The sequence below is a fragment of the Lagopus leucura genome, unplaced genomic scaffold, assembly GCF_019238085.1.
Source record: "Lagopus leucura isolate 7727_CA_CO unplaced genomic scaffold, USGS_WTPT01 Super-Scaffold_100002, whole genome shotgun sequence".
Taxonomy (NCBI): domain Eukaryota; kingdom Metazoa; phylum Chordata; class Aves; order Galliformes; family Phasianidae; genus Lagopus; species Lagopus leucura.
The window spans coordinates 24,934,065-24,947,091 of NW_024962263.1; the positions used below are offsets into that span (position 1 = coordinate 24,934,065).

The 13,027-nt window shown below is 36.4% G+C and overlaps 1 protein-coding gene across 6 annotated transcripts in view; it reads right to left on the reverse strand.

Annotated features, from left to right (window-relative positions):
- Positions 1–13,027, reverse strand: part of COBL (cordon-bleu WH2 repeat protein) — a 150,729-nt gene that overhangs the window by 85,645 nt on the left and 52,057 nt on the right. For 4 of the 6 annotated variants that reach the window (XM_042868795.1, XM_042868793.1, XM_042868798.1 and 1 more), the window contains 2 exons: positions 12,088–12,182; positions 8,713–8,796 (listed from right to left, as the gene is read on the reverse strand). In XM_042868795.1, the coding sequence (XP_042724729.1) occupies positions 8,713–8,796; positions 12,088–12,182 (179 nt within the window). The remainder of the gene's footprint in view (positions 1–8,712; positions 8,797–12,087; positions 12,183–13,027) is intronic. The other 2 variants (XM_042868797.1, XM_042868796.1) reach the window with 1 other exon arrangement.

Below are 13,027 nucleotides of genomic sequence, written 5' to 3' on the forward strand. Positions count from 1 at the left end.
ACAGACAGTAAAGAGTTTCACACAGTCCTTGCTTTACGTACACAACTTCTATTCAAGTTTAAGGGTGACCTGTAAGGACCGCTAAAACTTATGTAAATTTGACTTTGCATGACAGAACTAAGCCACAAAGTTCACTTTGGAAAACTCCCCCATCAAAGTGAAATGTTTTGTGTCCTGTCAGCAACTGTTGTTTTGCAAATCCTCCCTCATCCGTCATAAGATGTTATTGAGACACAACGATTTCACATACTACCAAGCAGCTCAGTTTTGCCAACGAACAATAATGCACAGAACAAATACATGTGGAAATCATTAGATCTTCTAATTAAAAGAAATGTTATTATTTGCCACTACTTTTAATGAAATTGAGTCTTTGCTCTCCACAGAAGAGGCTTGGAAAAGAACCAAATCCTATTAGCACTCATGCTTCAAAAATTCTTTGCAAGTGAAAAGATGTTATACCTTCACCGATATTGAAAATCTCTACTGTATCTAAAAATCTAGTAGGGTATTTTAGACTAGCATAATGAGTCTATGGTTACATGGGACTTAAGATTATGCCACTACAAAAACAGGTGTTATTGCCAAAAAAAAAAAAAAAAACAACCAAAAAAACACCAAAATCTCTATTGCGTGTTAGCAACATGGAGTCCATGGCATACAATTAGCCAATTCTGATTTCATCTACTGAAGGGCATTGGCATAAATACACCCTAATCCTTTCATTACAGCAGTTACATTTGGAAAGCTTTAGAAGTATTTTGGATATTCATTATTAAACAGAAACGTACTTTGTAATGGAATTAGTAATTCCAAATCATTCCAAAACCATTCCAAAATTAAACAGAAAAAAACACTTTATGTACACAGAAATATGTGAAATCCCTTCTTAAGTAACTATATCTCTGCTTATCCAATATTCTTTAAAGGTGGTACTTTCAACACCACTGTATTCTTGCCAGTTACGCTAAGAACAATATGCTGAATAAATTACGACCAAATAGGAATTACAAGGCTATTATATGCTATTAAGGGGCTCTGGTAATATTAAATGCCAAGAAAGCAAAGCCTGAGTGGTTGAGATGTCACTAGAAAAATCTCAAATGGAATTTAAGTTCGCCTGGATATTTTTTTTTATGTCCTTTTATTAATGCAAATTAAAAACCATTGGCCTTATTAGCTGCTGCTTTATTCTTTTTTTTTTTTTTTTTCTTTTTTTTCTAACGAGTTAACTTCAAAACTTTTCAGTGAAATCAGTAACAGAAGATGAATCAGACATAAAAGGATTTTGGGTGGTTAAGGGTGTGTCACAAGGTCTTAATTAAACATCCGAGGGAGATATCTGAGCCAACTTACACCAGCCCAACTAGGTACATCCACAGAACACAAAAGGAAGACATGTAGTCCAGGTTTGGAAGCTCAATTGCCTCATATACCTGGCTAGCCTAACTTACCACGTTCTCGTTAGCTTGGGCCTCTCCAACTCATACCTCTCAGTGCTTTCCCTTCAATAAGCCTGACACGTATCCTTATGATGTGCTTACTCTCATTTTAGGGATGTATTCTGCTTCTGGGCATGCTATGCATAAAACTGCTGAGAACCCATGCTCCTAACTTCTTGCCTAAACTCCTAACCTTCATCAGGATCCATGAAGTTGGCAAATCTCTGTCATCATCAGCAAGGACTTAATCCAATTAGGCAAACCTAAGAAACCTAGCTCCACACAAAACCTAGCTGCTGGAAGAAGCAGCTGTTATATTTCTCTCCTCTCTCATCCTCTGCACCCATCTATAAAGTTCAGCGACTCTGTAAGAATATGGGAAATCCAAGCTCAAAACTTTATTCCAGTTGAGAAGACTTAAACTTCCAACCCTCCAGAGCAGACTGCTTAAACACATGAATGTGACTTTAGGTAGACAGAGACTGGAGACAAGGTGATCTCAACTGAGCAGCAAGCATCAGCCATTTGGTCTCTCCAGTTCTAGCTTCAGTGACTTATTTGTTGGATCTAACATCTGCTTAGCATAAGACATACAAAAACATCTCTGGTGCTGGCACTGTAACACATAGCTGCCACCACACTTAAGTTAATTTGTTGTTAGTCTGAATAGTTAAGCTTGCTCTTGGTCTCTCCTTCTGAGTCACTGAATATTTGGGTATCTTTACAAAAGGATGCTTCCCACATCAAGAATACCTCACAGCTTTGTTCCAGTCATCTCTAGCCCAGCCAGTACTTCGGTTTACATTACAAAAGAAGAAATAACTCTCTCAATAATGGTCCTGAGAGAGATAGACTGGCTGCTGTCTCCAAATGCACAGAAGGGATTCCAGACTTTGTTCTTTCACATTTTGGCTAACAATGGTAGGTGGCAGATTCATAAAGTAAAAACCTTAAACTCAAGATTTCATCCTGAGTAGAAGCAGGTAGCAGATGCACAAGTTAGCCAGACTTTAATGCATAAAAATTGTGTCCTGATTTAAATGGCTTGAAAACTCAGTAAACGTGACTCCGATGCTGAGATTTAGTGTCCAAAATAACTAAAATTACTTCCTTCAAAATACCCTTCAAAAGCCATTGGAGGAACAGAACTTTCTGAGTTGTCTTTTTAAAAGTAGAACCGCAGGGGAAATGATACAACTCCAGGTTTTTTTTGTTTTGTTTCTTACTATTTTTAAAAAGCAGGTGAATTGTAGTGATTATATCAGAGTGCATTGTGATGATTTTGCTCTCAATCATGATATTTTATGTAAAGACAACTTCTGGTGACTACTATGTGACAGACCTTAATTTAGTAAAGTTTTTCTTGCTGCAAAAAATTATTTAGCAATGTGGCTTGTAAAATCAATTCTCAGCAGAGGAATGGAGGGAAAAAAAAAGTTCAGCCTAAATGATTTCTATTCTCTTTTTCTTTTTTTTCCTTTCTTTTTTTTTTTTTTCTTCTTTTTTTAACCAAATGACTTAAGTCACTATTGCTTGGTGAGGGAGGGAGCTAACAGACTCCTGAATGCATAAAGTTGGCAGTCCTGTGGCTGTACAACCTAAGAAGCACAGCCAGAAGATGGGTCAGCCAACACCTCTCTTCACAAGAGTCTGTTTTCAAGAGCTTATAACATTATGATGCTTTAACCATAGCTGGTGAGACTTCCCATTCCAGGTGTCTGCCTCTGGCTAATTTTTATTTTATTTTATTTTATTTTCTTTGAGCCAAAGTAGTTCAGCTGGTTCTGAGAACCAGAATTTTCTTTTACACTCCACATTAACTGCAAGGATGTTTTCTTTGAAGAGGTATAGTAACACCACACTTTGGAAGAAGAATTTGAAGGCTGGTGTCAAGCAGCCACTGTTTCAAACTCATCTGCTATCACATACTGTAAGGAAAATTTAAAAGAATTATCGTAAATATATGAATGTATCCCCAACTTATATAACTGAAGACAATGAATCCTCTAAGTGCACACCATAAAAGGAGGTGGAAAATGCTGCATCTTTTCAGCAGATGTAATTCTTGCTGAGAAGCACCAGCGCAATCCACCTAACCCATCCTTCTGCTCAAAGGCAGAATCAAGTGTGCGCAGCTCATCTTCAAGACATTTCTAGAGGTTCCGCAGTATCAGGTGAAAAATACGTCACAGCTGCTTTAAAAACCTACTCTGTTTTGAAATTTCCATGCAGTCAGATTTTTTTCCAAGTTAAATTTTCACTGCAATAAAGAAAATTCTCCTGTCCTCAGCGGAAAAGGAGAAAGCAAGGTGATCACCATATGTAAGCTGAATGCCAGTTACAAGCAAGCTAAATCTAGCAAAGCTCACCTCATCAGCAAGAAAAGTTCAAAGTTTTTTTTTTTTTTTTTTCCAAAGGATGTAAGGATGTAAAAATGAAACTAGCTAAAGTTACTACTATCATCATGACCCCTACTCTGAGTTATATTTAATGAATTATTTTTCTTTTAACCATAAGAACAGGTGCAGATACAAAATCATTTTTAATTCTGTTATACCTTCCTGAGTGTTATGCTCCAGCATCTAACTCCTTCTACTTATAGACATCTTTAACAAAAGAATGGTGAGGACAGACCAGTCTGCTGTAATACTGAGATGACTCTCCATACTAATGCTGGGATTTATATTTTACAAACAAAACCACACAAAGCTATGCTTCAGTTGCTTCAAAGCCAGATCACAAAGCTACGTCTTGACAGCGTGGTCTAACTCTAACTGTTAAATGCTGTAGAACTGTTGCAGGATTTGACCCTGTAAGTACCAATAAAACACCCTAAGAACTGCCAGGAGACCAAGGAACAAACAAACAAAAACAAGGCTATAAAGTGAATGCAATCGTCAGAAATGAAGAAGTATTAAAAGTTGATAGCTGCTCATTTCCATTTAGATACAAGGACAATATTCTCATAGCTGCAGCTGTTACTGCCTACTGCCCTAAACAGTACCTGGCTACCTGAGGTCAAATCTTGAACAGTGGACAAGGCATTCAGTTATTGCTTGACACCTAATATGGTTAAGAAGTAATCACATTTTCAAATTATGTTTGTGTAACTGAACTTGATCCCTCTCCAAACACTTCTGAATTGGAAAAGTGTATCGTGAATGCTTCAGTTCCTGCCAGCTCTGAAGCATGAAAGTTACAATACATGAAGAGCAAACAAGGCCCTAAAAAGGTGAATAATGTACATATATGTTATTCCTAGGGAATGTAACTGTTTATTATCATTTAACAAGTGAGTGCCAAAGTTACGAATGTACTACAAGTCCTGATGATTTTTTTTCCCCAAACTTAAGGGCACTATCTTTCTTCTGAAACATAACTTTGCTTCCTGTACAGAGACTAGAACAGAAAGCAAAAAACAAACAGAAACACCTCCCAACCCTCCTTTCTTGAAACAAACCATCAACTACCCCTAAAAACAAAACCGAAACAACAACAAAATCTCTCTATATACCCACAATTTCTCTGCTATCTACTTGAAATCTAAAATTACTTTTTTTTTTTCCTGGATATTTTAAACATGAATATATTTATAACAGCCACGACAGCTCCATTAAGCAGCAAATTTCCAGATTACTTTCTTTGCTGAAGTTCATTGATTCTGTTACGAGTAAGACATTCAAATACATACCCAAGACTAGATTATTACTATTTTTTTTTTTTGTAATTTCTTCTCTAAGTACTGACAAAAATCTTCTAACTCTGGTCTGCTGGTTTGAACTAGAGAAACCTTGCGGGATAAGACTTTGTGCTGAAATTTCAAATCCTCTGATAAATGTCCCTGGCCTTACTTTTTAAATATTTTTTCCCGAGCTGATTTATTACATAAACAAATTCCACATCAGAGATACACATCGTTCGGCACTTGGGATGTGTTTTTTCACTCTTGATTTATGAAAACACAAAGGCCTCTAAAATAAAACCAGCTAATTTTAGAACTGCGTTCCAAGGATCAGGTTTCATCTTGATCAACTGTTTACTTGAGGACAGTGCCACCAAGTGGCAGGGATTACTCACACTCCCTCTTTCCCTCCCAGCTGTTCTAAAATTCCAGCTATGAGACCAGATACGGTACCCAAAAAAAGGAATATGGTTAACCCTTCTGCATCTCCCAACTGCTTTATCTGTATGTTGCATTTATAAGCAAGTATGTTTCAATTGTGGTTGACTTGTGAAAAGGTACTCCGGTTCCTCTACTTAGCACAAAACAGTACGTATTAAAGGCGTAGATTTCTGCTTCATTTGCAATACACTGTTAGATTTCAGAACCATTAAATTGTCTACTGATGCATGCCATAATGTTTTTTGTGCACTGTCGTGGACAATTCTGCCATTTTTTACAGTCTCTACAGTGTTTAATTCTAATTTATTTTTGCTCATACTCTATGTGTACTTTCACTTCAGCACAGCTGTTGACTTTCGCATCTTGACTTAGAAAATCTGATTCTTCACCAGCAATCCAAATTACTTTAATAATTCTAACAATAATTACAAAAATATGGAAATGGTGACAGTTTGGTTTATAAAAAGAGAATATAACTTGTGCTCGAATAAATACCAAAGATCTCTTACAGCTTTATTCCATTCTGCATATTGGCCACTTTTCAAACAATGAAGAAAAAAATAAATATAGAACAGAGTCATTATTTTTTCCACAATTCAGTGCACATTACCTCCACATAACAGTGGTAAAACGATTTAAACTAAGAATACCAGCACATCTCATCCTGCCCTTAGATCAGCTGTACTTCATCAGCTGCCCATTTCCATATAGGTAAAATTTTCCTGATCTTTTCACTATGCCAAAGGTAATCTTAGAAAGACAATACCAAACTATTTGCTTTACAAAAACTACTCTGAAACTTGAGTTTTGATTTCTGCACTACAATGAAAAACACTGTCAAGATGACCCAAAGCAGTAAAAGAAAGCAGACTTGAAGATACCACAGAAAAGAAACCTTCCACTGGATGACATGTAGCTGAAAGACCTACCTTACCTCAGTGAATTTTCTTCTGTATAATGAGATTTAAATGTGCATTTGACATATAGACCGCCATGTAAGATACCACTTTGCTTGGGAAAGGATACTCAGTTCCACCAAACCATATATAATTGAGATTATCTTTTGAGCGGGTGGGGAATGAAGAATTACAGTGACTGAGCGGTCTCAAAGCCACGTCTATAAGCAATCACTAAAACAAACTGCTAAAGTTCTGGAAGTACCTTCATTGGAAGGTTCATTAATTTCATTTGAATTTTATCTTAAAGTAGTACAAGTGACTTATACCAGCAAGCTATGCCAAGTTTATAGTATTTTATACTTCTTTTCCACCTGAGACATACAGTTGTTAATATTTGTTCTTGAAGCCCATCTAACCTGTTTGAAGGATGGGCATTCTACGCTGCTGAGAGGATCAACTAGACTAGTTTTATACATTTTTTCAACTAATTCTAACAGAAAAGTGTCAATTTAAACTGAGCTATTTCAATATATTCATTTAAGCATGTACTTGTGTCTTGGTAGGATCAGTGCTTATACAAACAGAAGTGTCAGGCCAGAAGTGAAAGACATATACGCTGAACAATGACTATATTGTTCTTGAAGATTAATGGCTCTTAAAAGGGAAAAAAATCTGTATTTGTGTAACTGAATACAAAGAACAGCTTTTCTACCTTTTACTCCAAGATACTTCTGCTCTCTAAGCTATATTGATTATGCTTTTAAAAGGTTTTGACAAGTTTTTTCACAGAAGACAAAAGAAAAAAGGTCTTCAATTGTGATCTGCCCTATCCAATTCCCTACAAACATTAAGAGATGTCTCTCCTCAAAGAAGGCACCACACACAGGTGGAAAAGACAGTTCAGAGTATTTGAACTACCTTCACTATATCCTCACTTGGAATCCCTCTTCTTCTTCTTCCTTCTCTTGTCCTAGCTGAGTATTAAGACAAAGAAATATACAAAGGCAGTGAATACAAACCACGAGCAGGTTTTATTTTGGGGGAGCTCATGAAGCTTTTTTTCTATATCTCATATGTTTCAGTTACCAATGTGATCTTTACTACTAGAACTTTATATTAACAGAAAATTTAATAAAAGTTTATAGTTCTTCCATATAGTGCCACCCAAATTCTTACTGTCATATGAAGCATTCTTAATTCTGTATTTTTTCATCATGAGTGTTTCACAGATTTGAAGTCATGCGTTTTTTAATCTCACAATTTCTCCATTTTGCCCATGTCTGATTTATTTTATGTGACCCTTTTAATTTGGGTTCTCCTCTTTCACTCCTGTTCCAGTTTTTCCATGATTTTCTGCAGCTCTTCTCCTTGACTGGTGAATGTGCATATTTTGTGGATCATTTTCCAAATATCTGTTTGTGAAATGGGGATTCAGAGCTGAGCCACACATTTCAGGCTTCTATTATGTTATCAACATGGTCTTCTCCAGATTTTGAAAATACAAGGAGCCAAGTAATTAAAAAAGCAAAAAGATACATCCAATTAATTATGGTTACAAATCCATCAGAACAGCTTTCAAAAATATTTAAGATTCACAATTCCTAACTAGAAACCTAAATTCTTTAATAGCCTGTGAGGAACTTAAAAAACTTCCTAAATGCAGTTCATAGGATTTCTGTACCACAAAACCTACTGAAGTACATAACAAAAACCCTTATGCTATTAGCAGAGGTTTAAAACAAAAGTAGTCTCCATCCAGAAGTTACTTGAGAAACAACTGGAATGCTGCCATGCAGAAAGTAGACATGTAAAGGAATAAAAAAAAAAAAAAAAAAAAACAGAAAAAAAAAAAAAAAAAAAGAGGTGTGGTTCTCCAGAAAAAAAAACCCACAAATGTACAAAACAACAATGAAAGCCAACCCTGAACATCACTGATAAGGCTTGCATAAGGCAGCATTCTCACCATCTTGCAGGCACATCCTTGGTTAAACCACTTTTTGCTCACAACTGCTTAGAATATTGCTTTGAAAGAAACCTGTTTTTTATGGTTTAGGTAGCTAGAGTTTAACTGAAGAAAGAGCACTGCATTTGAAGACGTGAGTTATGAACTGAGATAACTAAGCTAGGGGGAAGAAGGTTGCATCTACTTCTACTTCGCTAAGCACAGGGAACAGCAGCAGGTTCTGGTTATAAAAAATGCTGGATCTAAAGGAAAGCAGTAGCATCTACAAGCCACGTTAGTACTTACATCCAAGCTTCCTTCACTTGTAGATGTAGAACTAAAAACATCCTCCTCACCATAATCTCTGTTCATCCTCAAGTGTTCTTCTGTCTGTAACACAAACAAGTATCCTACAGAGCAGTAGCAACGGAAAGAGCAAAAACATGCCAAAGCAAAGCACCAAACCTGATCACAGAATGAGGACAAACTGCCCCTGTAACGCTAGACTGATTGTTGATAAACACTGAAGGAGTCTGCAAAATTTCTCTGAGGTAGGAAAGCTCTTAAGAAATTCATTAGCAGGAATATAAAGAATTTTGTTTTTAATATTATAAAAACAGAACAATGCTAAGGCAAGGAAAAAGAAAACAGGTAGCGAGCAGGTCCTGCAGTAACTCCACTATACCTACACAGACAGACAGAGGAGCAAGCAGAGAGCTTCTTCCTCCACACGTCAGAGACAAGACTGCTTTTGCATCCTATCAGATACCGTCTCAAGATCCCACAATCATCTGCACAAAACCTCTGGACTACTGGATTGTACAGCACTGCCTATTCGATGTGGATGCAACCTCAGGCACGTGATGACTATATTTCATATCAAAAGGCATGGTATTCTGCCACCTTTATGTCTTCATGTCAGCTGCAGGAGAACAGAGGGTAACTGATCCAGAACAAAATTAGAATGGACTGAAGAAGGTGATACCTGATCTGGCATTAAGCCTGTAAGCAAAAAGTTAACCTACAAGATATTTACAACCAATTTGTATCAACCATGAGAAAAGATCTCTGTTTTCATTCTGTGTGATGGTATTTTACATGTAGTTGGAAAAGAAAACAAACACAGAAGAGTTCAAAAAGCTGTATCTAGTGCATTGTCATCCCATGATTACTGCCTTCAGTGAGCTGAGAAAGTAAGAGTGTGTGGGCATGGAAATCTGAGCGTGGGCCTGCAGAGTGGAGTGACACCTGATCCAGGACATTTTGCAAGACGGGCTAATACCCTGTTCTTCCCTTGCAAACAAAGCCATCTTACCCGTAAATGACTGAAACCCCACAGCACGTCTTCAGTTCAAGACTTCAGACAATTCTTGCTATCAGCTAGTTTTAAAATAGAGACTACACATGACCGCATACAGTGATCCTATATTTGTTTGTGTGCATGCAAATGATAATGCAAACAAAGAAAAAAATAAGCAGAACCAAAGTCTTGCAAAGGACTGAAATTTTAACTGAGAAACAGTAAAAGCAACTTTGGAAAAGGCATTCTGGGACTTCACATGTCCTGAAACCACAGGACATTTCGTAATACAATCCCTTCGTAAACCTATTAATTCTGTCTTAAAAGAAGTTAATGAATTTGCCCCAATTCTGCTAACTAAGTATCTTCAGCAGTTTCAGCTGTAAATCTGCCATAACACTGAGTCACATCTACCATGGCCACTTAACATCTTCCTTTCCTTTGTATGATACGCTATTCTTCAGTTTTCAGTAACTCTCCCATCTGTTTGGGCTCAAACTACTACAGAACATACTAAAAAGGTAACAATGATCTCCTTGCAGCTCTAAACAAAATGGTAGGTAAATTTCTCTTCTTCTACTCTTCATTTGACAGTAAGAGTCCAATAAGGACACCAGTAGGAAAAATCAATTAACTTATCAGAACTAGCAGCAAGACTTAAAGCTTCATCTCAGATTCTGAAACTGTTCCTTCATATTTGTTTCTGCACTTCCCACCATATCCCAGGACAAAAATTACTTGCAGATTATTAATATATTTCCAATATTTTTAACATCTATTAAAATATGTGTTTTAAAAAGCAATCTCAGGCTATGACCTCTTATTTTTTAACAGGTATGAAAAAGAGAGTTGGAAGAGAGGGAGGGATATAGAAGCATAATAAACTTGTAATCCTAGCTGTGAGAAACCCACTGCAGTAATCAGAGCACTGCCGCGTTTCACAGCAACGTTTTCCAGTGTTGCAAGTGCAATTATTTTACAAGCTAAATCTGATCTGCTTCTGGAATTACAACTCCAAGAGCACACATTTCGTACTGAAGTTCAGTAACATGGAAACAGATGGAGATTGAGGTCCTTTTAAGGGACCTTGAGGTCCCTTCCAACCCGGGCCATTCTGTGACCAACTACCATGCAGTAAACATGCTATGTTCAGTTCCTCCAGAGGAACTGCAGCACCATGGTATGCCCTTGGAGTTCATGTTGAGCTTGCTTGAGAACTATATTCTTCCAGGCAGATGCAGCATTATTGCTGAAGTTGTGTTTTTGTTCCACACTAAATGGGAAATACTTGCTCATACAGGATAAGAACACCAAAACTGACTTAGTTTCCCATAAGATATAGCTCTGCTATGTACTTTAACAACATTAAGAACAGCTCAGGGTCCATGTCAGATCAGATATTTCAATATGGTAATTCCCAGTGTTGATTTGGAAGCCACCACCTGGCAAAATAACTCCAAATTTGATCATAATGAAAAATGGTGAGAACTGAAAGATTCTGGAAAGCTTATACAGTTTTAGAAACGTGACTGGAACTGTAATACCAGTCCATCAACAAAACAGATGTTACTTAGTACCAGGTCATCCAATTTCACTGCAAAAGCCTTAGAGGATTTTTAAACTCAGATGAAAGAAAATATGTTCTTTACATGTACTCAAGTGAGACAATTTTCTGTATTTAATTTCTGTAATGAGAAGCACATATTTTTCAAAAAGCATCTCAAAAAATTCTAAATTTCAAAAATACATAGAATGCATAAACACTACTTTCCTGTTTTCCCCTTTCAAGAATACTGTCACATCTTCTGTAACTGTTCAAAGTTATTTAGATTTAGCAACTGTAACAGTATCTTGAGCTTAGTTTAATAAAGCTTTTTACATCAACTTTCCTTTCTGAAAGTTTAAAAATGCCTGACATGCACTGTAGCAGACACTGATCCTTCAGTGTATATTATTCCTTTTAGTACAGCAAGTTATTTTTGAGTCATCAGTTTTGCTGTTGCATTATTATCATCTGCAAGTCTGCACATAACTTACTGCAGATATACATGCTTTAAAACAGAGTATCACACATGCACAGAAGAATTAGAAATACCTAACGTGTTCTATATTACATCACTTCCTTCATAAATGTTTGGTTTTTTACCCTTCAGTCTATGCACTACTAAGTGGACTAGAAGGTTATAAGCTCGGATCTCCATCTGTACTGATTAACCATAGTTAACACATCTGCTGAAAAATGACTCTTTGGAAAAAAAAAGAATCAACATTAATCAAAATCAACAATGACAAAAACAAACAAAGCCTACTACTCACAGGCAGAATATACATGTAAAGAAATGCATTTTCTTTAGTAAAGCAATATATTGATGAACACTTACCTTGCTGTTGCTTCTATTAGCTTTGAAAAATCCCAGAAATCCTTTCTTTTCTTTTTCTATTGCATCATTGCTTAGTGAAACACTTCGACTTGGTTCTGAAATAATTATAATAGAATATTTTTACATTTTTGAAACAGTGATCAGTATTTTAACACATCTGAGGTTAATGCTGTACTTTTACGAGTTAGAGATTTTATGAACTGCGTTATCTGAGTAAATGCCAGATCCTGCACTTTATTTTTCATCAGACTTTTCTTTGCTCTGAGTTTGTTCCAAAAATCTAGAGAAGGCAAATGGAATAATGCCATAGATTTTGGTAAGTTTTCAATCACAATTTAGTGACTCTGTGATCACTCTGTCTCCCTTCAACTTTCCCAACACTAGCTGAGTTGGATAAGCAATGTGATAAGGTCACACATTACAGAGAACTACCGTTAGTTTGATATTCAATATACAGACTGTAAAATGCTACTGTATTTTTAATGGTCACTGCCTACCACTAGAGACTTCCCTCTGCTTTCAAGAACATCAGAGTACCCCACTAGCACAAAGAGTTTGAAAAAAAAAAAAAAAAAAAAAAAAAAAAAAGTTACATTCTCTTGAAAATATTTATTTAACAACAATTAGTAAGTGTACAAAATGGCTTTTTTCTTGCCAGAAATTAAAGGTCGACTTCACAAGAAACCCTCATCCCAGAATTCCTGTGAATTGACTTTCATTTCACACATAGCACATGATTTTCATGAAAGATCACTTTACACATCATTCAGCTGTTAGAAGGGGTTAAGCAAATACAGTAGTTCAAAGCAAGGTGGAAGAGTGAAGGTGGTGAACCACTAGGAAAGCAGGAAGAAACTATCCTTAAGAAAGGCTGCAACTGCCAGCAAACAAACAAAGAAACAGAAAAACAAAAATTATTACTTTCCTCAAATAATGTCAA